The 25,051-nt window shown below is 48.4% G+C and overlaps 1 protein-coding gene and 1 long non-coding RNA gene across 3 annotated transcripts in view; one reads left to right on the top strand and one right to left on the bottom strand.

The window, feature by feature from the left end:
* The window catches only part of LOC136406103 (uncharacterized), a 28,806-nt gene extending 10,617 nt beyond the window's left edge, over positions 1-18,189 (bottom strand). Inside the window, exons 1-3 of one of the 2 annotated variants that reach the window (XR_010751629.1) lie at positions 18,124-18,189; positions 16,669-16,760; positions 2,960-3,046 (exon numbers count right to left, since the gene is read on the bottom strand). This is a non-coding gene — a long non-coding RNA (uncharacterized lncRNA). The remainder of the gene's footprint in view (positions 1-2,959; positions 3,047-16,668; positions 16,761-18,123) is intronic. The other variant, XR_010751630.1, reaches the window with a different exon arrangement.
* On the top strand, positions 1,152-20,391 carry LOC136406102 (somatomedin-B and thrombospondin type-1 domain-containing protein-like). The gene is made up of 5 exons (XM_066385929.1): positions 1,152-1,398; positions 9,675-9,869; positions 12,756-12,834; positions 15,254-15,430; positions 19,958-20,391. The coding sequence occupies exons 1-5, from the start codon at positions 1,152-1,154 to the stop codon at positions 20,073-20,075; spliced, it is 816 nt and encodes a 271-aa protein (XP_066242026.1). The 3' UTR covers positions 20,076-20,391.
* The last annotated feature ends 4,660 nt before the right edge of the window (positions 20,392-25,051 follow it).

Raw genomic sequence — 25,051 nt, 5'->3', positions numbered from 1 at the left:
ACCCCTTGCTTGAGCCAGCGACCTTGGGTCCAAGCTGGTGAGCTTTTTGCTCAAGCCAGATGAGCCCGCGCTCAAGCTGGCGACTTCGGGGTCTCGAACCTGGGACCTCCGCATCCCAGTCCGACGCTCTATCCATTGCGCCACCGCCTGGTCAGGCAAGAGGGTATTTATTTTTGTAGGAAACTGCCAAACTGTCTTCTGAAGTGACTGTACCATTTTACATTTTCACCAGCAATGCATGAGTTCCTGTCGCTCCACCTCCTTGTCAGCATTTGGTCTTGTCAGTGTTCTAGATTTTGGCAGTTCTGATACGCGTGTAGTGGTATCTCATTATTTTAATTTGCATTTCCCTAGTGACATATGATGTGGAGCATCTATTCTTATGCTTATTTGCCATTTGTGTATCTTCTTTGGTGAGGTGTCTGTTTAGGTCTTTGGTCCATTTCTAAATTAGAGTGTTTGTTTTCTTGTTGAGTTTTAAGAGTTCTTTGTATAGTTCGGATAAGAGTCCATTATTAAATGTCTTTCTCCCTGTCTTATGGCTTGTCTTCTCATTCTTTTGAGTGATGCAGTTTTGTAACAAATAAATCATTTAAAAATTTAAAAATGCGTCCACTTGAAATGTTCAGGAAATGACAGTCAAGACAGTAGAAATACAACAAAAAGTGAAGGTGTATATAAGGAACTCAGGTTTGGCTAATGCTTATGCAACAGCCACAGCCTGGTACACAGCTTGCCTCCCAGGCTCCTTACCTTGCAATTATTATGGCTCTTATTACTATATTAATAATATTGGCACCTGTTATTGGCGTTATTGCTATTATAATTATGGTATAATGACTGTTACTGTTATTATTGTTATAACAATACAATATTGTTTTATATTATTATATATTGCTTTGATGAACCTTTGTGTTGCTTCAATTTCCCTGGAAGCTAGGGGGACCCTGCAACATTGTTGTGGCTATTATCACTACTATCCTGATACTTCACCTCCACCAGCTGTACAAAGTTTGGACGGAAGGAATGGAGGTGGGTATCAGTTCCGTGACAGGTAGGGGAGGGGTCTGGCAGGGAGCCTCCGCCTCGATACAGGGCGGGCTGATAGGGTCGGTCGTTGTGGGCGTCAGGTCCCCAGCCTGAGCCCGGAGATGGCCCTGTGTGGAGCGGCCTCACGGATCTTGCCCCTAGCACTCTCCTTGGCTGCGGTGGTCGCAGTGTCTCGGGCGCGGGGGCCACCGAGCGCGCTCTGGCCCAGGCAGGGCTGCTCAGCGCTGGGCCGCTGTTGCTCTGGCCGTGACCCCACCTGTGCTGCCCGCGGGCCCCCGCGCTGCTTCTGCGACCAGGCGTGCGGCGCGCTGCGGGACTGCTGCGCGGACTATGCGCGGGCCTGCCCAGGTGCGCACCCGGGACCATGAGGCGGGAGCGGAGTGCTCGGTGCTTTGGAGAGCGAAGGGTTTTTTTGGGTGTGTGTGTGTGTGTGTGCGGGGTGAGGCAGAGGACGGTAGGATGCTGTTCACCGAGGAGGTCTGGGCCTGGAGGAGAGCGCGGAGAAAGATGCGCAGGATATGGACCAGGGAGTGTGAGTCTTGGGGAACGGCATAGAGGGACGCTTGGAGAATTGAGGAGTGTTCCGGAGAAGGGGGAGCAAGTAGTGTGCACGGGACTTAGCGGCTCAAGAGCTGGGGAGCCAGGAACGGCGCGCCAGCCAGGTACTGGTACGGAAATGGGCGAGTGGGGGGTCATCAAGAGAGGCAAGAAATAAAAGGGCGCTTGGTTAGGGTAGGGTGCCAGATTTGACAAATAAAAGTACAGGATGCCCAGTTAAATTTGACTTTCAGATAAAGAACCAATACGTCTTTTAGTATAAGTAGATCCTATATATATGCACGGGTCATAATGCTATTTTAAGTTATCGATTATTTTTCTGATTCAAATCCATAAAACATAGGGCGTCCTGTGTTTTATCTGGCAACCCTAACTGGGGGAAGGGCGTGGGGCATAGACGGGTGCAAGGGTGGATTGGACACACGCGCTGCATTGCGGGCAGGGGGTTCACAAGGCAAACGGAAAGGGCGTTGAGAAGACCGACGGAGCCGCCGCAGCCCAGAGGGGCCTTGGAGTGCAGGGTCGCAGAGAAGGGACGGAGAACCCGCGATGGGTGATCCAGGAGGGGCAGAGGAGTTGGGGGTGGGGCGGGGCGGGAAGCAGGCAAGCCAGGGGATGCAGAGGGGCTGGATCAATACAGGTAACGTCCCCTCTGGTCCCAGTGCTGGCGGTCACCCACCTGACGGGGCTCTAAGTATTACCTTATAAAGACGTTGTTAGTGTGGTACGACCAGGCTCTGAAATCAGGGACTGACTTGTTGAGTCACTGGTGGAAAGGATTCTGTCTTCCTTAAATCTCAGGAGTTTTTTCACACCCACTGGAGACAAAAATCTGTGTTCTGTCCTACCGTAAAGTGGATATGACACAACTTTCCTTTATTGGGGTGGGGTGGGGGACAGCGATTGAACCCTTTTATCCTGAGACATCAGTGGTCCTTAAGGAATTTACATTTAAAAGAGAGAGCTTTTTTTTTTTTTTTTACAGTGATAGAGAGAGTCAGAGAGAGGGATAGACAGGAACAGAGAGATGAGAAGTATCAATCATTAGTTTTTCGTGTGCATTGCAACACCTTAATTGTTCATTGATTGCTTTCTCATATGTGCCTTGACCGTGGGCCTTCAGCAGACCAAGAAACCCCTTGCTAGAACCAGCGACCTTGGGCTCAAGCTGGTGAGCTTTTGCTCAAACCAGATGAGCCCTCCCTCAAGCTGGCAACCTCGGGGTCTCAAACCTGGGTCTTCCACATCCCAGTCCGACACTCTATCCACTGCGCCACCGCCCAGTCAGGCAAAAGAGGGAGCAATTTTTGAAAACAAAACTGAAAGGACCCAACATTTATTGATCACTTACCAATTCTGTGCCAAAGAGCTGGGCTGGGTGTCTCATCAAACCTGATTACTTCCTCTCAGCACTCTGGAATTCTTGCATATAATGTCCCTGTTCAGCAGATGAGAAAAGCAGAGAGAGAAGAGAATTTGGCCAGCTGAGGTGATCCGGCAGGTTTTGAACCTGGTCTAATCTTGTGTCTCCCAGCACCTTGCTGCTTCCCACAAGTTTGAGTGGCTAATTGTAGAACTTCAGGCAGCAGTGAGAGGGAATAGTAATTTGGGGTGTGGTATCTCCCCAGGTCATAGCAAATGAGAATCCCCCACAATAAACTTGCAGAACTGTCTTGGGAACACTTTTGTTCTCATCTGCTTTCTGTACAGAGAGTGCATGCAGCCATAGGGTCATTCAGAGTGTGGGGCTGCACCCATAGGGGCTCCCCCAGCCTTACCCAGGAATGCGGGGGGGGGGGCAGAAAGGTGAGCAGGCAGACGGATCAGTGATATTTTCCCACAGTCTGACCCTCATCCACAGAATCACACAATGTTATCAGCTCTCTGCCATTTTCTATGGTATAAAGAGCTTGGGCTGGTGGGCCCACGAACTTCAAAGCTTTGTGTCCGTCTTTGTTTTACTCCTTTGGGAAGGTGTCAAAACGGCAGTAGACCTAGGATCTGCCCTCTTGCCTGGGCTGGGCGGAGCCAAGTTCTTATGAATAGACCAGGGACAAGTTCACTTTTCTACCTCCCAGAGGAGCCGTGCTGGAGGGGATGTGGTGACCAGTGAGAAGGCAAGAGATGGAAGAAGTATGTTTTTTCATGAGTGATTTAGGGGATAGTGTTGACTGACTTCAGTAATTGGTTGGGGTAGAAAAAGATATTGAGGATGACTTAAAACAAAAACAAAAACAAAAACAAAAAACCCTTGCCCTGGCTGGGTAGCTCAGTTGGTTAGAGCATCTTCTCCAACTGTGGAGGTTGAGGGTTTGATTCCTGGTTGGGGCACATACAGGAACAGACTGATGTTTCTGTCTCTCTCTCCTTCCCTTCCTCTCTTACTATAACAACAATAACAACAAACCCTACCATTTACTGAGTACTTACCAAGTGCCAGGGAGGTACTGTTTTAAGTGCTTCAAATAAATTGTCTCTTTGGCCCAATTTGAGAATTTGGCCAGCTGAGGTGATCCGGCAGATTTCTCTCTGCTTTTCTCATCTGCTGAACAGGGTTGGCTCAGCGGTAGAGCGTTGGCCTGGCATGCAGGAGTCCCGGGTTCGATTCCCGACCAGGGCACAGAGGAGAAGTGCCCATCTGCTTCTCCATCCCTCCCCCTCTCCTTCCTCTCTGTCTCTCTCTTCCCCTCCCACAGCCGAGGCTCCTTTGGAGCAAAGATGGCCCGGGCGCTGGGGATGGCTCTGTGGCCGCTACCTCAGGCGCTAGACTGGCAACAGAGCAACAGAGCGACGCCCCAAAGGGGCAGAACATCCCCCCCTGGTGGGCATGCCGGGTGGATCCCGGTAGGGCGCATGCGGGAGTCTGTCTGACTGCCTCCCCGTTTCCAGCTTTGGAAAAATGAAAATAAAGAAATAAATAAATTGTCTCCTTTAAGCCTCATAGTAATCCTATGGAATGTGTTTTCATATCTATTTTACAGATGAGAAATTGAGCATCAAGAGGTAGTGACCTGCTCAGAGTTACACAACTATTAAGCAACAAATCTGGGATTTGAACCAGAGCAGTCTGGCTCAAGGCCACAATATTATATGGTTGCTCAAGATGAGGAGGGACTTAAGCATCTGGGAGAGAGAAACTTGAGTCTACATGTGGAAGAGGAGCACTTGACATTGCCTACATTCAGTTCAATCAGTGCTGGCCATCTGCCATGGGCCCCGCTCAGCTAGAAGCTGTGGGGACTGGAAAACTTGGGGCTCTGATCCCCCTCAAGCTTATAGTTTGGGAAGACAGGGTAGCTGTGAAAGAATTTCCGTCAGAGCAGGATAGCAAGATGAGGTTTGGAAAGGATCAGTGAAGATGGGGTGGAGGCAGGGAGAGGGTGGAGCTGGAGTGACTAGTAAGACCTTAAAGGATGGACACATTGTTTCATTTTTTTAAAGTGCTTTGCTAAATGTTTTCATGTATTTTATATTATTTATATTATTTATTTATTTAATTTAATTTTTTTATTCAGAGACAGAGAGAGAGTCAGAGAGAGAGGGATAGATAGGGACAGACAGACAGGAACGAAGAGAGATGAGAAGCATCAATCATCAGTTTTTCGTTGTGACACCCTAGTTGTTCATTGATTGCTTTCTCATATGTGCCTTGACTGTGGGTCTTTAGCAGACTGAGTAACCCCTTGCTTGAGCCAGTGACCTTGGGTCCAAGCTGGTGAGCTTTTTTTTTTTTTTTTGCTCAAGCCAGATGAGCCCTCGCTCAAGCTGGCGAGCTCGGGGTCTCGAACCTGGGTCCTCGGCATCCCAGTCCGACGCTCTATCCACTGCGCCACCGCCTGGTCAGGCTATTTTTTTTATTTTTGACAGAGACAGAGAGGAAGTCAGAGAGAGGGACAGATAAGGACAGACAGGCAGGGAGAGAGGTGAGAAGCTTCAGTTCTTTGTTGCGGCACCTTAGTTGTTCATTGATTGCTTTCTCATATGTGTCCTGACTGGGGGACTACAGTAGAGTGAGTGACCCCTTGCTCAAGCCAGTGACCTTGGGCTCCAGCCAGCAATCCTGGGCTTCAAGCCAGTGACTTCTGGGTTTGAGCCAGCAACCATGGGGTCATGTCTATGATCCCACGCTGAAGCTGGCGAGCCCATGCTAAAGCTGGCAACCTCGGGGTTTCAAACCTGGGTCCTCTGCATCCAGTCCAATGCTCTATTCACCGCGCCACTGCCTGGTCAGGCCATGTATTTTATATTCTTTAATTCTCATGTCAATTCTGTAAGACTCAATGTCTCCATTTATGCACTTATGTATGTATTATACTAATCAGTACTGTTAGTTTAGTGACAACTTATACTGACTTAAACAAATAAGGGAATTGATTGGCTCAGGTAAGTGAAAAGCCACTAACTTCAGGTATGGCTGGATCCAGGGACTCTAAGGACATTCTTATCCACCTTTTAGCTCTGCTTTGTGTTAACTTCATTTTCAGGCATGCTGTCACCAAGTGGTGGTAAAGGTAATACCTACTAGCTAGTGGAAATGAGAGCATTCTTTCCCAATTTGTTCCAGCCAAAATCCTAGGGATGGTTCCCATAGGCCCAATTTGGGTTATATGTTCATCTATGATCCAATAATCACTGCACCTAGAAGGAATATATTAATTGGCCATGTTTGGGTCACAAGCCCCATCCTAGAAAGGAAACTGAGGCAGTGTTACCAGAAGATGGGGGTAAGAAGGCTGGGAGGGTAGAAATGACAGCTGCCCACCTCTGAGCTGTGGGACACTGTACATTTCAGGGAACTCAAAGTGAAAGGGTGCTGAGACATTAAATAGGAGGAGGATGGAGTGAGTTTCTGAGGGTGTGTTGCAGGAACAACTCAGATTTTTAGCCACTACGCTTGGGGTCTTTATGATTCCCTATCAAAAAAAGACTGTGAACCACATCAATAGGATACCGCAACCACTTAAGGATTTCAGGTGACAGGTCAGAACTGCACTGCAGGAAAACCTTTTTGGTAGACAGTAAGGAGGATGAACTGTCAGGGGACCAGGCAATGAGGTTCAGAGAAGAAGGTGGGGTTTGGATTATTCAGAAAGGTATTCCCTGATGCACTTGGGGCCTGTCAGAGTGGGGCAGGCGGATCCAAAGGGACTGTGGGAAATTCGGTCTGGCTCCAGCAGGCTCAGCTGGCACGATGTTATCTGGGCCTCTAGGTCTGGACGAGCAACCTTTAAGCCTCCCACTTTCTCTCCCTCCCTTTTTTTCAGTTAACACTGATAAGCTAGAATTTCTTTTACTCAGAGAAGAGAGGGATGGCCTTTGTTTTGAGAAACACTGCCATCTGGTGGTGGTTTTTTGCAATGCCAACCTGTGGTCATTATTTCTTTTGTTGTTGCTAAAAGCAAGATTTTGCTCGTTCAGTATTCACTTACTCATTATGTACTGGGTCCCTACGTGCCAGGTACTATGCATGGTGTTGGGATTCAGCAAGGAAAAAGGACTCTGCCTCTGTGGAGTTCACGAGTGGAGGGGCTGACAGCATATGAATAATCACATGAATGTACTGAGGTCGCAATGCTAGGCCTAGGTAAGGTGTGCTGACAGTTCCCTGGGGATGCCACATGTGCATTCTGCTTGGTGACTTCAGATGCCAGAAACGTGGAAAGAATATGTGTAGGGTGACATCTGCCTAATATTCTGCAAAATCTCTCACCTGCCTGCCTGACAGGGTAGGGCAGGGAATCATTAGTTCTCCGCTTTGGTCAATACAATACTCATCAAAACCCTATAGGCTGTCACTGCCTTCTCCCTCTCTGACATCACCTCCTACCACTTTCTCCCCTACTTGTTCTGTTCCAGCCACAATGGCCTCCTCACTGTTCCTCCAGCATCCAACCTTGGCCCTGCCCCAGGGCCTTTGCACTGCCTGTTTCCTCTGCCTGGAACACTCCCCCCCCCCCAGATGCAGCCACAGCTCCCTCCCACCCTCACCTCCTCTGATGTTCTTTGTCTTAGAGGCCTCCCTTGACCCCTTCATCTAAAACAGTTTCTCATCACTCCACCCCTGCCATTCTTATGCTGCTTTGTTTTTTCTCAGAGCATGGATCACTGGTTGAAATTACATCATAGGTTGTATTGCTTATTGTCTGTTTCTCCTGCAGAATGTCAGATCTTCCAGAGCTGGGGCATTTTCTGCTTTGCTCATCTGTGTTCCCAGCACTCAGCCCAGTGCTCAGGACACAGTAGGCCTTAAATAGTTTTTAAATAAATGCACGAAGACCGCTGTACTGAGCATTTACAGTCTCCTCAGGGTTTCACATTCGCCATTGCACCAGTCCTGCGAGCCTGCAGTTTGCATCCATGTTTATCTGTCTCTGACACCTTGGCTCGACTCAGATCTTTCACCCCCTTAAGCTCCACTTGCTTCCTCTGAGATGATTTGACAATAGTACAAATACCCATAGGGGTTGGGATCCTGGCAAGTAAGTGACAGATGGTATGCCCAGGAGAGTTAAATGGAAGAGAATTTGATGAGGGCTCTATTCACAAAGGGGTACAGGAGAAAATGGTGTTCTTGGAGCCTGGTGAGAGCAGGATTCATGGCTGAGGCTCCCCCGCCACCAGGAGCAAGGCCGAATCAAGGGCTTCGGGGCAACAAACACCTGGGCTGCACTTTCCTCCCTGCCGGTGCCGCCATGTGCTGAAGTCAAGGGGCATCTTGGGGTCAGGGAGCCTCTGTGATGCTCAGGCTTCCCGGAGGGCACAGGGCAAGCAAGGATTTGGGAGCTCACCACCTCGCAAGACTGTTGTGAGGATTACATGAAGTCAGACATGTGACTGGCTTGGGTCAGCACCGTGACATAATTGATGTCATTATGAGGTGAATGATGAAAGCAATCATGATAGGCTGTTGTGCTTGATTTCCTTCCTTCCTCCCTCCTTCTTTCTTCCTTCCGCTGAGCATTTCAACTCTGCTGAGAGTGGAGCTCTGTGCAAGGGGTCCGTGACTTCCTGAGTGCTGGAAGCAACACTGTGTTTACAACACAATAACCTCATTCCCTCAGTACAAGGGTGGACTCTCCTTCACATTTTCATGTTGCCAAACTAGGGCATGGGTCGAAGCCAGTGGTGCTTATCATGAGGACCGACCTGCCTTTCTTTTTCTTTTTTTCTGTGACAGAGACAGAGAGAGGGACAGACAGACAGGAAGGGAGAAAGATAAGAAGCATCAATTCTTCGTTGGGGCACCTTAGTTGTTCATTGACTGTTTTCTCATATGTGCCTTGAGCGAGGGGCTCCAGCAGAGTGAGTGACCCCTTGCTAAAGCCATAGATCTTTGGGTTCAAGCCAGCAACCATGGGGTCATGTCTATGATCCCACACTCAAGCCAGTGACCTTGCGTTCAAGATGGTGCACCTGTGCTCAAGCCAGATAAGCCTGCGCTCAAGCTGGCGATCTTGGGATTTTGAACCTAGGTCCTCCGTGTTCCAGCCCGACCCTCTATCCATGGTGCCACCGCCTGGTCAGGCAAATTCTTAAATGCTATGTAGCACTGTTTTGCAGGTTTTAAAACTGTCTGTAAACCTGTCACACTGGAAACAGCTCCTGTAAGGGGCTTTTTTCCACTCCGTGGTCTTGGTGGTGTGGCTGTGGTTCATGTGGCTGCAGCAGAGGAATCGCTGTACTCACTGGGCACTTGCTACGTGCCAGAAGCATATGCTTTATATGTCGCGTATCTGGTTGGAATCTCAAGGCTACTTTATCAGGTAAATACTGTTCTTATTCTTGTTTGACAGAGGAAGAAAGTGAGGCACAGAGAGATGAAATCAGCTGTCGTCAGTGCTTAGATGATGGAGGAATAAAACACAGATTGTTAAATTTAGGTAGATGTCTAAACAGTGATCATAGAGAAACTTTGCAGGCATGGACTCGGGGTTGCAGGGTTGCAAGAGCCCTAGCGCTCTGTGTGGTGTTTTCGAGGGTGCAGCTGGTGGGGAAGGTGCACACCTGGCTCCCAGGCAGCCTGACTCTATACAAGCTGCCCCTGCAGGCACCGCTTTCTCTTCCAGCCGTCTCCTGCGCTGTGGCCGAGTGGAGTGGCTGGAGTCGCTGTGCCAAACCCTGTCAGGTCTCCTACCGTGTCCGCCGCAGGCACGTCCTGCAGGAGCCAAGGAATGGGGGTGCTCCCTGCCCCCACCTGGAAGAGCGGGCTGGCTGCGTGGAGTTCTGGAGCCAGCAGGGAGTGGAGTGCCAGCAGTCCTTGTGTGAGTTGGGGCCGCTGTCAGACCCCGGGTGGGGTCCAGGTTTGGGTGGGGCTTTGCCTTCCTTTAACCCTGATCCCCTCACCTCATCTCGTGAATGAGGTGAGAAGCTCTGACTTCTTCTGGGCATCTTGTCTTCTTTCTATTCATCTCCCAGTTAGCACTTTGCATGTACACGATGGGGAGTCCAACTTAAACTGATCTGAACAAAAACATGTGGCTTGTGTAACGAAGATTCCAGTGGGTGCATTCAGGTTGGATCCAGGGCCTAAAGCAATATGGCCAGGTCTCTCTCGCTAGCTCTCGGCTCTATTTTCCTCTGTGTTGGCCTCATTCTCATGCCAGCTGGGAATGATCTTTGATGGCTCCAATCTTCCCTCTAACCAGCCTTAGCAACTAAAGTCAGGGCCTCTTTCCCCATAGTTTCAGCAAATGTTTTAGGATGATAGCTCATTGGCTTGACCTGGTTCATGTATATACTGCTGAATCAATCAGTATGTCCAGAGAGATGCAACATGCTGATTGGTCAAGCCTGGACATGGGAATGGGGGGGGGGGGCGGGGAGGTGGAGGGGGAAGGTCACGTCCCACTTGAGTGAGAGTAAGGGAGGAGTGTTTTCCAAAGGAAAATTAGGTTGTATGATGCAGGGCAGGCAAAACTACAGATGTTGGCTATGTTGCACACCTGGGTAAAAGGTTTCTATGCCACTACAAAAAAAATTGGTGATTCTGGTTTTGCTGCTGAAGAAATTGACCAAGAGAGTGCAGTGTTTTTCCGGAAGGGGTAGAACTGCAGGCAGCCGGGCTCAGTTGTCACCTTTCAGTCTCCCCCAGGCTGCAGCCTGCTGGGGAGAGGAGATCATTCTACAGCTACACCACGAATCATACCGCGGTGTCCCCCTCCTGCTTGAATTCTCTAATAGCTACCCAGTGCCTTCAGAGTGAAACCCCAAGGCCTCATCATGGTTTATAAGCTCTTCCCTCCTGTGACCGCATCTTTTACCTCCCTCTGTCCACGTTGTAAAGGATCATTCTGATCGTTGTGGGGACAGTGGGTCAGAGGGCAGCAGGGAGACCAGGGAAGAGGTGGCTACAGTGGCACAGGTGAGAGAGGATGGTGGCTGGACCGGGGTGGTGGCAATGGGGTGATGACAGTGGCAATGTCATTCCCTTTACCTGAAGTCCTTCTCCTTCTCCCCTGCCATCCACATCTAACCTTGCCTGGCCCATCATTTCCTGGCAGGTGTCAGTTTCCCAGAAAGACCTTCCTGATTGTTCCTACTATGTGCCAAGCATTGTGCCACATTCCTTGACTCTGTGAGGCTAATGATACTGTTCTGATTTTTTTTTTTTTCTTTTCTGAATCTGGAAACGGGGAGAGACAGTCAGACAGACTCCCGCATGCGCCCGACCGGGATCCACCCGGCATGCCCACCAGGGGCGACGCTCTGCCCACCAGGGGTCGATGCTCTGCCCCTCCGGGGGGTCGCTCTGCCGAGACCAGAGCCACTCTAGCGCCTGGGGCAGAGGCCAAGGAGCCATCCCCAGCGCCCGGGCCATCTTTGCTCCAATGGAGCCTTGGCTGCGGGAGGGGAAGAGAGAGACAGAGAGGAAGGAGGGGGGGGTGGAGAAGCAAATGGGCGCTTCTCCTATGTGCCCTGGCCGGGAATAGAACCTGGGTCCCCCGCACGCCAGGCCGACGCTCTACCGCTGAGCCAACCGGCCGGGGCCTGTTCTGATTTTTTTATAAGGGAAAACCAAGGCTCAGGGAGACACAAAACTTGCCCAAGATACACGGCTCTTCATAAATCATCTTATTTGGTTCTGATAATAACTATGATATAGGTACTAGTATTACCTAGTTTTCTGATGAGGAGACTGGGGCCCAGAGAGGTGTGATAACTTGACCACAATCACTCAGCTAGAAGAGGCAGGGCTGGGACTAGAACCTGGGCTCCTCTGGGGCTCTCCTCACTGCTTTAGGCTGCACCAAAAGAAGCAGCACAGAGAGGAGGGAAGCGAAACGGTACACTAAGTGTTGTGGGACCAAACCTAGTCCCTATGGCAGCAGCAGAGAGAGGGGCTTGGGATGCTCCAGGATGGTTCTCCTCTAGGTCACCAGCATTAGTTCAACACCAAATCTCTGATTCAGCTCCATCGCTCAGAGAATGGGGAGGGGGAGGGTCTTCCTTTGGACTTTTTATTTTCCTAAGGAATCACCAACGTCTCATTCTCTGTTTTTTTTGTTTGTTTGTTTTTTTTTTTTTTGTCTGCTTTAGGAAGGAAGAGACTTGAAAGTTGGCCCAACAAAATAATTTTATTAATGCACTTATCTATCTATCCCTTATACCTTTCTTCCATCCTTATGTCTTCCCACTCATTCATTTATCCATCTATCCATTCATTTCTTTTATTCACTCATCTATCCATCTCCCTGTTATCTCTCTATCCTCTTTCCATTCATCATCTCCATGTCTTTCCTTTTTTTTCTATCCTCCAATCTTCCTATTTATTTACCCACTATCCATCCATTCTTCCTTTCATCGATCATTTTAGCCATCCATCCATCTATCCACCCAGTTATCAACTCCCTTATCTACTTTTTTTTACTCATTTATTTATTAAAAATCCCATTCATTTGAAAAACGTTTGAGACCCACTATGCAACCCACTGTGCTAGGCCCTGAGTCTCAGAGATAAGTAAGATATTGCCTCCAGCATCACGTAAAGGGTACTAGTGGGGACCACCCACCCAAATTCCAGGATCCCACACTCACCTTAGAGCTGCCATATAAATGATTCAGAGGCCGGGACTACCTAACCCAGCTCCCTGGGGTGTCATGGCCTGCAGGGTGCTGAGCTGTCTAACTGTCTTCTCCTTGGCCCACAGTCCCTGCTCTGATAACCACAGGCAGCTATGGGAAAAAGCGGGAAAAGCGGGGTGTCTCCAAGGAGCAGGAGATAGTAGGGTAAGTTGAAGCCAGTAAATCCAAAGTCAAAGTAAAATTTGTGAGCATTCTCCTCAGATTAAACTTTTATCATGTCTTTCCCTTACTTTGATAACTTCAATATCTCTTCACTTCCTGTCCTGATACATTTGTAATCTCATACACATGATTTTGAAGTTATTAATAATTCACTTCTATTCAACTTCATTCATTCATGCATGAAGGGCTACAGCAAGGAACAAAGGACAGAAATACTTGTCCTTATGGAGTAGACAGTCTAGTTGGAGGAGACAGATAATAAACAAATAGCATGTCATTGGTGCTATGGAGAAAAACAAAGCAGGGTAGAGGATGGGGATACCCGCGACATCCTCACTAACAAGGTGGCATTTAAACGAAGATCTGGAGGAGGCTCTCCGTGGGGAGAGTAGGTCTAAAAAAGAGACCAGGAAGTGCAAAGGTCCTGGAGCAGGTATGTCTGGTGTGTTCAAGGAGCAGCAAGACCACCGTGGATGGAATACAGAAAGAGTGAGAGTGTAGGAAATAAGGTCAGAAATATATGGGAGGGGGTGGTCAGAGCTCACAGGGTCTGTAGGCTGTGGTGAAAAGCTGGACGCTGTCTCACGTGAAACAGGAGTCATGGGAGGGTTTCGAGTAGCAGAGGAGTGACATGATCTCTCTTGGATTTTTACTGTACCTTTGAATATATATAGAGAGAGGTAAGGAGGGAGTCAGAAGACTAATGGGGAGGCTACTGCAATAGTGCAGGCACAAGACGAAAGTGGTTTGGACCTTGTGAAGGGTGAGTTGAAGGGACTGGAGGCAAACCAGTGTATTGGGGATGGTGGTGATGAGGTCAAACTTCCAGGACACTGCCTGGCACATGGCAGGTACTCAATAAATATCCATGGAAAGAATGAGGTCTGAACAAATGTAGTGACAATACCCAGGGAGAGAGAGCTATGTTAGTTAGGATTCCTCTCATTGCAGGTGACAGAAACTCAGATCAAACTGGCTCAGGTGAAAAGGAGTACTGTTGGTTTATATAATTGGGAAGGAAGTTTTGAAATAGTGTTACTTGAAGCATGGCTGGAGTCAAGTGGTCAAATAATGTCAGGACGCCCATATTCATTCTCTCTCTCTCTCTCTCTCTCTCTCTCTCTCACTCTCCCCCTTTCTCCCGCCATATAATGACTTTATTCTCAAGAAGCACTTCTCCCTGCAGTGGTCAATGTGGCCACCAACAGCCCCACATCCTCCTAGCTTAGTAATACTAGCTCCAGGAAGTAGCCCTTCCTTCCAGACTCAGTGTGTTATTTCAGGAGGAGAATCTGATTGGTCCTACTTGGATCCTGGGTCCATCCTTGAACCAATCACTGTAACTGGGAGGATGGGAACTCTGATTGGTCAGTTTTAATTATCTTCCCAGGCTAGTGGCAGGTGTGGGCAGCTGGAACCAGACACCCTGATTGATTGCTCCTCCATGACCAAATAGGGCAAAGGCAAGAGTTCCCCAAATAAACTAGAAAAAAGGGAAGAGGAAGTGTTTTGGGAAGACAAAAGTTTCATTTATCGCAGTTTCTGGTAAGGAACAGATTCCTGAGGAGTTCTGGGGACAGGTTTTGGGCAGTCCCTAGGAGGAAACTGTCTAGCCTCCCAGAGTCTGCAGCCACCAGGAGGCACCAGCCCTACACAGTCACCCCTGAGTCCTTGATAAACATCATCTCCTCCAGCAGGGGGCGCCATTTACCTCCATTTGTAGAAAAGTTGGGTAGAGGTAAAATTTCAGCAGACCGGCTTTTACTTGAAATACCCCATAATGGGAAGTTTCCTTTTAAAATAATTTTCACGGAGAATATCTTTTCTAAAATAGGATCTTTTGTAAAATGCGGTGGGTTGGTTAGGAGTGCCAGTTTAGGCTTTTGCGGTTTAGAGATGGTTCCATTTTAGGCACTACCACTCATTAGCTGTGTGACCTTAGGCATGTTAACTATATGATCCTCAGTTTCCTAATCTGTAAACTGGGGCAACACCAACCTTGCAAGATTTTCCTATTCCATTGGACCAAATGACTCATTCAGCATGTTTTTATTGAGCCAGTACTGTTCTAGGGGTTGGGCACCACAGAGAACAGAACAAACAGAAATTTGTGGGGCTAAGCTCTTGTGGGGGAGACAATGAGAAATAAACCATACAGTCTTTTGGATGTAGTACTTGGAAGTGGACCTGACCCATGGAAGCCCTCAACCTGAAAGAGCCGGAGCTGTCTTTTGTTGAACGCAACCTGTTTTTGCAGACTGGGTTGCCTCAGTATCAGGTTTTCAATATTGGGTTTTCTGGATATCAGGGAGAAGTTGGGACTACATATGGCTAGGTGCACTAAAGGTGCTCCATAAATGCTCACACGTGCTTGGGGTGGTGTCTCCCTTTGTGGCTGCAGGTACTGTGTCCAGTTCCGGCTGGGGCCCATTCCCGGGAGCTGCCGGCAGGTGGGGGCACCCCATGCCCGGTGGATGAAGTATCTGACCCAGGGCCACATGGTCTGCGTGAGGTGTGAGTGGCCCGCCCAGGATGCCAGGAGTCAACGTTGCTACGGGGATGGTGCCAGAGCCGGAGGGTGAGCAGTGGAACTGGGGCATGGGAAGTATGACAGGAGAGCCCAGGGCTTCTCTGCTGCATGAGAGACGATGGTGCCCCAGGAGCAAGATGCGGCTCCCTGGGTCGGGGCAGGGCCCAGGAAGGTCCAGATCTCAGTGTCTGAGGAGGAGCAGCTCCTGCCACTTCCAGCTGTGTGACCGAAGGCAAATCTCATAACCTCTCTGAACCTTAATTTCCTGAAAATGCAGATAATATGAGGGCAATGGTGAAAGTTAAGTGATATTGTGCAAGCTGAAAACTTAGCATGACTCCTGGCATCCAGAAAGAGCTCAGAAAAGGGAGTTGGTATTATTGTTGAATCTTCAAAATTCCCTTAGGCCTGACCTGTGGTGGCGCAGTGGATAAAGTGTCGACCTGGAATGCTGAGGTCGCCGGTTCAAAACCCTGGGCTTACCTGGTCAAGGCACATATGGGGGTTGATGCTTCCTGCTCCTCCCTCCCCCTTCTCTCTTTATCTCTCTCTCTCTCTCTCTCCTCTCTAAAAATTAATAAAATAAAAATTAAAAAAAAAATTAAAAAAAATTCCCTTGAAAGCCAAGTTTGGTTACTCTCATTTTATAGATAGAAAAACCAAAGCTCAGAGAGGCAGTGTACTTTAGTTAAGGTCACACAGCAGGATTTGACCTAGATTTGGCTTGTATCAGCTCCTTAGACTGCCTCCCACAAGAGTAGGTGTCTCAGAAAGCACTTACCATACTTTTTATTTATTTTTTTAATTTTTATTTTTTTTACAGAGACAGAGAGAGAGTCAGAGTGAGGGATAGACAGGGACAGACAGACAGGAACGGAGAGATGAGAAGCATCAATTATTAGTTTTTAATTGTGCATTGCGACACTTTAGTTGTTCATTGATTGCTTTCTCATATGTGCCTTGACCATGGGCCTTCAGCGGACCGAGTAACCCCTTGCTTGAGCCAGTGACTTTGGGTCCAAGCTGGTGAATTTTTGCTCAAACCAGATGAGCCCACGCTCAAGCTGGCGACCTCAGGGTCTCGAACCTGGGTCCTCTGCATCCCAGTCTGACGCTCTATCCACTGCGCCACTGCCTGGTCAGACCATACTAATTATAATAGCAGCTAACATTTATTGAGTGCTTACTGGGTGCCAAGCATTATTCTAAACTCTTCATATTCATTCATTCATTCATTCACCCATTCATTCATTCATTCATTCAATAAATATTTGTTGAGCACTTACTATTGAACATATGCCAGGCAATGTTTTGGGTGCTGGGAAGATGCCGTGAGCAAAGCAGATGTGATCCATTCTCTTACAGAGACAACATTCTGCTGTAAGAAAACGGACATTAGGCAAGAAAAATTGTAACTTGTCAGATGGAATATAAGTGTTAAGGAAAGAAAGCAGAATAAGGGGAAGTTCTGAAGGTTATTTTTTAAGGAAGGTGACACTGAGGGGGTAACATTTGAACAGAGATCTGAAGGAAATGAGGGAGGGAGCCATGTGGTATCTGGGAGGGGGGAAGGCATTCTAGGCAGGGGGAACAGCAAGTGCAAAGGCCCTGAGGTGGGAGCATGAGGCCATTGTGGCTGGAGTGGAGTGAGCAAGGGGGAGTGTGGAAGGAGATAAGGACACATTAACACATGGTATTCTATTGACACATTCCAAGAACTGAAAATGGATACTTTTAGGATTTTCCTTTTCCAGAACAGGAGACTAAGATGCAAAGAGGTACCCAACATCACATACCTAGCAAGTAGCAGAAATGGGATTTGAACCTATACTGGTCAGATCCCTGAGCCAGGCTCTAAAGACTAGTCTAGACTGCTTTCCACTGACGGTTGTTATACTATAGGAATGACAGTACTCTCTGGGGTCTGTCCAAGGATTTCTCCCATTTCCAAGACTGTTAATTACTTTCTTTTCAAAATTGAGCAGCCCCAATCACTGCAAACCTAGAGCAGGGAATACCAGTGACAAATAGCATGTTACAGACAGATGTACCTGAATAAGAGGCATTGGGACTGCACAGATCCAGGTTCAAACCCCACCTCTGGTGCTTACTAGCTGTGTGACTGTGGGCCAGCCCTCCCCCTGACCTTGACAGTCCCCACCACTAGATTCTTGGGAAGGATCCCATGCCCTTTGCAGAGCACCTGGCCTCTCATAGATGCTTAGGAGTGGAAGCTGCTGTTGTCATATCTAACATAAAATGGGTATAATAATATGTAATTTGTGAAAATGGGATGTAATGGATATGATGAACTTGGCACATAGCCGGTGCCCAGCAAATAAGTGGCAGACAATATTATCACACTCTAAAGAGGCCCTCTTTGCCACCCCCCCTTTAATCTCCCACTTAGACCTGAGATTCTACCATTAGAGATTCGTTTTTTGGGCTAGATGCTCACTTGTTAGAGCCTTAGTTTATCTACCCATCTTTGGATAAGCCTTTCTAGCCCTAAAACTCTGATTAATCCCAGATTTCTCCTTTTGGATGCAAAGATTTCAGGATGAAGGACGTGATAACTTTGGTGAGGCCAAGATGAGGGTCACAGGGACCCCGGGCTCTACCAGGGAGGGGCAGGGATGGAAGGCAGAGGTAGGGCTGTCCCAGGGGAAGCCCCCTTTCCCCGCCCCACATACCCAGGCTCACAACAGGTGATGGCAGGTCTGATTGGGGCATGAACTCACCAGGCAGAACTGGCAGAGGAGGGGGATCAAAGTGAGGGCAGAGATGAGCTGTCAGCCGGATTCTTTCCATGGGCAGCTGGCGAGGACAGTGTGCAAAGGGCATGGGCCCAGGAGGGATTAGCCTGTTGGTTGGGGATTTTTAAGAGGGTTTATTTAGTCCAAGAAGTATCTGTGAGTTTGGGACAAACAGAAGGGTCTTTCCTGCCATAGTCATGTATGTATGGTGTGCTGGGCACTAGGTGGGTGCCTTACCTCATTCAGGCCTCCCAAGCCCTTTTAAGACAAGAGACACTAACTCCATTGTATATAACAATGATGGTAGTAATAATGGTAACTTTAAATGCTATCATTTGTGACGCTCCTATCATGTGCCAGGCACTGTGCCTAAAGCTTAGAATAGGGCCCAGCACTTAATAGACACTCTATCAGTATTTATTATTATTGTCCTTATTTTGCATTTTAAAAAGATTTGGATTATACCTACAGAGCATTTGCTCAAACATATACGAACAGGTTGACAAATGTTTGGAAAGGTGACACACCAGGGTAGTCACCACCCAGGGGAGGAACAGAACCTGGCTAGCCCCCAGCCCCCAGGCCCCTCCTAACCAGAGCCCCTCCCCATAAAGGAAACCAGTGCTCTGACTTCATGGCAATCCATGTACCGTTCTCTCTTTTTTTTTTTTTTTGTATTTTTCTGAAGCTGGAAACGGGGAGAGAGTGTCAGACAGACTCCCGCATGCGCCCGACCGGGATCACACGGCACGCCCACCAGGGGCGATGCTCTGCCCACCAGGGGGCGATGCTCTGCCCCTCGGGGGTGTCGCTCTGCCGTGATCAGAGCCACTCTAGTGCCTGGGGCAGAGGCCAAGGAGCCATCCCCAGCGCCCGGGCCATCTTTGCTCCAATGGAGCCTTGGCTGCGGGAGGGGAAGAGAGAGACAGAGAGGAAGGGGGGGGTGGAGAAGCAAATGGGCACTTCTCCTGTGTGCCCTGGCCGGGAATCGAACCCGGGTCCCCCGCATGCCAGGCCGACGCTCCACCGCTGAGCCAACCGGCCAGGGCCCACGTACCGTTCTCTTAATAACTTTACTTGGTGCGGATCCCTAAACACTCGAGTTTAATTTTTCTCCCCCCCCTCAAACTTGGCATACACAGAGTGATGTAGGGTGTGCCTTTGGGAACTAACTTTGTTTGCTCACTATGAGCTTTGCAAGGTTCATCCACGTGACTGCCTTGTTGCGTTTGAACTTTCATCCCTGTAGCTGATGTGGTTAGTTATTATCGTCCCTACCATTTGTATTTTCTCTGCATGCAGCATCACACAGATCCTCCCAGCACTTCAGAGAGGCGGAGACTGTGGATCTCTCTCTTGTCCACTGAAGAGATGGCAGAGGCTCCCAGGAGCTGGGTCATGAGCCCCCTTGATTCCAGAGCCTGTGCTCTTAATGATCCCACTGTGTTGTTGCCTCCCAACAGGAGGAGTGTAACTTTCCCTGCTTGCCACCCTACCAGACCTTAAGAACTGAGTCTAGATCGCCCCACGTGGCCTCTGGGGTCAGCACTGCAGCCAGCCGAGGGCCCTTCTCCATCACCCACTTTTAGGGCCCATGAAAAAATTTAAAATTTAATTGCTTTTAAACTCAGAAGAAAAATGATAATAACCATGATGACCTAATAACAAATCCAGCCTGGATTATATTTGTCTTTATACGATGCCGTCGTACACTATGACTTAAAATATTTTTTTGCATGGAGGAAGGGGCCCACACAGGCCAAACATCCCTGGAGCCCAGAGATCCATCATGGCACTGAACCAACTCCATCTCTTGCAGGAACCAGCTGTTGCTGTGGCAGGCGGCGGGCCACCCCCAGTGCCGAGGGACCTGGGAAAGGCTCGGGCAGCTCCCGGACTGTTCCTGCCCGGAGGTCCATAGTCTGGTCTTCATCTAGCATCGCGGCCTCCTAACTGTCCAGACTCCTTCATTCCAGAGCCTCCCTGGCTCAGGGCTTGGAATCCTGCAGGACCAGGGAGTGGGGAGAAGTATGCAAATCTGAGACTGAAGGAACAAGCTTGTCTTTATGTTGACACTGAAAATAGCTTTATGTGTCCACTTGGTGCCAGCTGAGTCATAGCTTTCCTAACATCTCCCTCTAGTTCCGGGCTTCCCACGTGCCCTCTCCTAAGCACACTCTCATGGCTTTCGCCCTGTTCTCCTCTTGTACCCTTACTTTTTATTGACTTTCTTCTACACTCCTCTTTATTGACTCTCCACTTCTCCCCCTCTTTTTGCTTAAATAAATTTATTTTAAAAGGCAGTTTTTACTTAAATACGTGCGTTTAAAGAGGATATGTTTTTATCAAACTTGAAAATGAAAATAAATAGTTGCCAACATTTATTAAGTCCTACAGTGTGCCAAGCACCGTTATGGCTCTTTACATATATTGACTCATTGGATTCTGAGTTAGGTGCAATTGTATCTCCTATGTATGAGGAAATCGAGGCACAGAGAGGTTAAGTCACTTGCCCAAGATCACACAGCTAGGAGTGGCACAGCAGGGATTTGAAACCCATGAGTTACAGCCACTGCTATGATTCCCTACACAAGCAGTGTATGTCAGCACCATGAGGGCAGAGTTTTGGTCTGTCTTGTTCCCTGCTCTGCCCCCCTGTGCCTAGAACAGTGCTTGGCATGCAGTAATGCACAAGAAATATTAGTTGAATAAATGAATGAATTAGAAGGCAATCAGAAAAATGAATGCAATGGAAACCAAACACGTGTGGCTAGGTATTGTTGCCTGCCCAAGGAGCTGAGCATGAAACCCACTTTCTTCTTGTCTGAACAAGAAATCTGCATGTATGAGAGACAGTAAGAACACTGGTGTCTAAAGGAAATTTGGATCCCTGACAGATTAGAAGAGTTACAACACTTGAAAAGGGGCTGATTTTCTCTCCTTGGGAGTCAACTATTTTTAATTTTTTTTTTTTACAGAGACAGAGAGAGTCAGAGAGAGGGATAGACAGGGACAGACAGACAGGAATGGAGAGATGAGAAGCATCAATCATTAGTTTTTCGTTGCGCGTTGCGACACCTTAGTTGTTCATTGATTGCTTTCTCATACGTGCCTTGACCGCGGGCCTTCAGCAGACTGAGCAACCCCTTGCTTGAGCCAGCGACCTTGGGTCCAAGCTGGTGAGCTTTTGCTCAAACCAGATGAGCCCTCACTCAAGCTGGTGACCTTGGGGTCTCGAACCTGGGTCTTCCGCATCCCAGTCCGACGCTATATCCACTGCATCACTGCCCGGTCAGGCTATTTTTAACAGCTTCATTGAGATACAATTTACACACCGTACCATTCACTTATTTATTTTACTCATTTGTTTTTATTATTTATTTATTATTATTTTTTAAGATTTTGTTTATTCATTTTGGAAAGAGGAGAGAAGGGGGGGGGGGAGGAGCAGGAAGCATCAACTTGAAGTAGTTGCTTCCTGTATGTGCCTTGACCAGGCAAGCCCAGGGTTTCGAACCAGTCAGTCACCTCAGCCATTCACTCATTTAAAGGGTAGCATTCAGTCCTTTTTAGCGTATTCATAAGATTGTATAACCATCACGAAGGTCAAGTTTTGGAACAATTTTTGTCCCCCACCTAAAAGAATCTGGCTTTGCCACCAACATGCTGTGTGACCTTGAGCAAACCGTTTCCCCTCTCTGAGCTCTAGTTTCTATGGACAAATTCAGCTCTGAACTTCTGAGGCGAGCTAACTTCATTTAGCCAACAGCCCAGCATTCTAGCTTAACAGATCTACGCTATAGCTTAGGAATGCATGGCCTTCACAAACCGTGAGATTGAACCTGGGACCGGACATCCAGCCTCCTGTTCCTGCCCATCCCGACATAGTACAGCCTGTTATGATGCGAGGAGAGGGCTCTGAGGGGGTTTCTTTGAACATCCCCAGTGTTCTCCATCTATAATTGGCTCCAAATGAAATGATCTCATCCCTGAACACTGAGAAGGGGGGTGCAGGCAAACAGCTCCTTGGCAACATCTGACATAGTTTGTGACTAACCTGTTTCCCTGAAGGAGAGAGAGATGGTCCATTTTCTCTGAGACTATGTAAAAGTTTGAAAAAAATGTCTTGGTAATAGATTGAAGAGGCTCCAGCTTTTTGGGCTTTTGAGAGGCTCAAGGAATTTCTCCAGTCCATCGAAACCAGGTATCTTTTGACTGTTGCTCACAAGTCAACTTGACCACTTGTCACTCATGTCAAACTCTGGCCGGGAGGAGGTGAGCACGGCCAATTAATTCATCAAGTGACTTATCTTAATGGAGTTTCGTGGCTGGCTGAGGCTCGTTTAAATGCCCATACATTAATTTTGAAAGATGAGCTCCTAATCAACTTTTAAAAAGCTTGTCACAGCACCATCTGTTTGGCGTTTGTCACTATTGCATTACATAAGAGGAAAGACATTTTTAAAGAATGCGGCTGCATTTAGTAATTAGATTGCTGGAGAGGAGCCAACACGGGGCGGATGGCACCATGATTCCAAAATGCCACAGGCCCTTCTTGGGGGTGCAGCGGCCTCCTGATTCCTCATGGTCGTGGTAGAGACCTGAGTGCAGCCTGGCTTGGGAGACAGGCCTGGCTGGCTTCTTTTCCTCTGGCCTTTCTCTCCCTCTCTTATTTCACCCCTTCCCATTGATTCTCCCTCTCCTGACACCTCAGATGATTCTGTCAAGCATTAGCAATAACCAAATTACTTCACTTCCCGAAGCCCCAATTTTCTCATCTGGAAAATGGGAGTCACAGTGTAGTAGTGCGGCTGTGAGGTCGAAAGATAGTAGCACCTACAGGGTCGGCACACAGCGAGCGCTTGATAGCTATAGAGCTCTGTCTCACACGTTGTAGGTGCCGAACACATGTCTGCTTTGCTTGCTTTTTCCTTCTCTTTCATTTGATTCAACAAGTATTTAGGAATACTTAGACACAGGGGCTGGCTCCATGGATGTGCAGCCACTGTCTCTAAATTCTTTTTTTTTCTTTTTTTTTTTTTTTGGTGACAGACAGAGAGAGGGGCAGATAGGGACAGACAGACAGGAAGGGAGAGAGAAGAGAAGCATCAATTCTTCGTTGCAGCACCTTAGTAGTTCATTGATTGCTTTCTCATATGTGCCTTGACTGGGGGCTCCAGCAGAGCAAGTGGCCCCTTGCTCAAGCCAGCGACCTTTGGGCTCAAGCCAGCAACCATGGGATCACGTCTACGATCCCACGCTCAAGCCCGTGACCTCAGGGTTTTGAACCTGGTTTCTCAGCGTCCCAGTCTGACACTCTATCCACTGTGCCACTGTCTCTAAATTCTTTAATAGTTTTTGTACAAGGGGCCCTGAATTTTTATTTTGCAGTGGGCCTTGCAAATTCTGTAGCTGGTTCCGCCTAGACATCTAGAATGATGCTATGATTTATTGGATTGCCTGATGTTTAAATTGAACAGCTGAGTTCACATTTTAAAATCAGGAGAGTTCACATAAAATCTGTTTTGAGCCTGACCAGGCGGTGGCGCAGTGGATAGAGCGTCCGACTGGGATGCAGAGGACCCAGGTTCAAGACCCCGAGGTCACCAGCTTGAGTGCGGGCTCATCTGGTTTGAGCAAAAGCCTACCAGCTTGGACCCAAGGTTGCTGGCTCCAGCAAGGGGTTACTTGGTCTGCTGAAGGCCTGCAGTCAAGGCACATATGAGAAAGCAATCAATGAACAACTAAGGTGTTGCAACGCGCAACGAAAAACTAATGATTGATGCTTCTCATCTCTCTCCATTCCTGTCTGTCTGTCCCTGTCTATCCCTCTCTCTGACTCTCTCTCTGTCTCTGGAAAAAAAAAAATTAGAAGAAGATCTTGCCATAGAGGGTTCACATTCCCAGGTGCCGCTCGTGTTGGGCCAGAGCTGGGTTGCGGCACCCTCTATGTCAGGTACGAGCTTCAGTCTACCTGAAGCTCCTAGAGGCTCTGAACTGAGTCCCTTTGCTCATTTACAGAATGTCTGGCATGGCAGCAGTGGTCATGGCTCTGCCAGTCATACGTTTTCAACTTTGCCAGTCAACAGCCTTTTTTTTTTCTTTTTTCTTTTTCTGAAGCTGGAAACGGGGAGAGACAGTCAGACAGACTCCCGCATGTGCCCGACCGGGATCCACCAGGGGGCGACGCTCTGCCCCTCCAGGGCGTCGCTCTGTTGCGACCAGAGCCACTCTAGCGCCTGGGGCAGAGGCCAAGGAGCCATCCCCAGCGCCCGGGCCATCTTTGCTCCAACGGAGCCTCCGCTGCGGGAGGGGAAGAGAGAGACAGAGAGGAAGGAGAGGGGGAGGGGTGGAGAAGCAAATGGGTGCTTCTCCTGTGTGCCCTGGCCAGGAATCAAATCCGGGACTTCTGCACACCAGGCCGACGCTCTACCACTGAGCCAACCGGCCAGGGCCTCAACAGCCTTTTGACCTTGGACAAGTAGCTCTTTGCCTTAGTTTTCCACCTATGAAATAAAAATGGTGAGAATATTATAGTAACCTCTCTTTTATGTGTGAAGATTACGCTAGTTACTACATGTGAAAGATCTAGGACACATATTATTACTACTAGTTTTCTACTCTTACCTGGTGCAGAGGCTCAGACCCCCAAGTCTGAGTGAGAGCTACTGCTCCAGGAGATGGAAGCTAGACCTGCAGCTGCTCACTATGAGGTCACTTCCTCCGCTATCCTAAGTAACGTCCCTTGTTAAGTTTACTTGCTCCACCTGCAGTGTTAGAGTTCATAAGTGGTTCAACCTGAGCTTTCTGAAGCCTTCCCCCTAGCTCTAGCAGTGAGCATGTGACCCAGGTGGTCCAATCAGCAGAGACCATCCTTTAGGCCAGTGGTCCCCAACCCCCAGACTGCAGACCA

Source organism: Saccopteryx leptura, chromosome 5, assembly GCF_036850995.1.
Source record: "Saccopteryx leptura isolate mSacLep1 chromosome 5, mSacLep1_pri_phased_curated, whole genome shotgun sequence".
NCBI lineage: Eukaryota > Metazoa > Chordata > Mammalia > Chiroptera > Emballonuridae > Saccopteryx > Saccopteryx leptura.
Note: the sequence above shows the minus strand (reverse complement) of the source record. Positions and strands in the feature narration are given on the sequence as shown.

Bases quoted from the DNA above. Each gene is read 5' to 3' on its own strand.
- LOC136406102 (XM_066385929.1), top strand. From the start codon at position 1,152: ATGGCCCTGTGTGGAGCGGCCTCACGGATCTTGCCCCTAGCACTCTCC. The intron at 1,399-9,674 runs GTGCGCACCCGG...TTTCTCTTCCAG, and splicing joins CTATGCGCGGGCCTGCCCAG to CCGTCTCCTGCGCTGTGGCC. The intron at 9,870-12,755 runs GTGAGTTGGGGC...CTTGGCCCACAG, and splicing joins GGAGTGCCAGCAGTCCTTGT to TCCCTGCTCTGATAACCACA.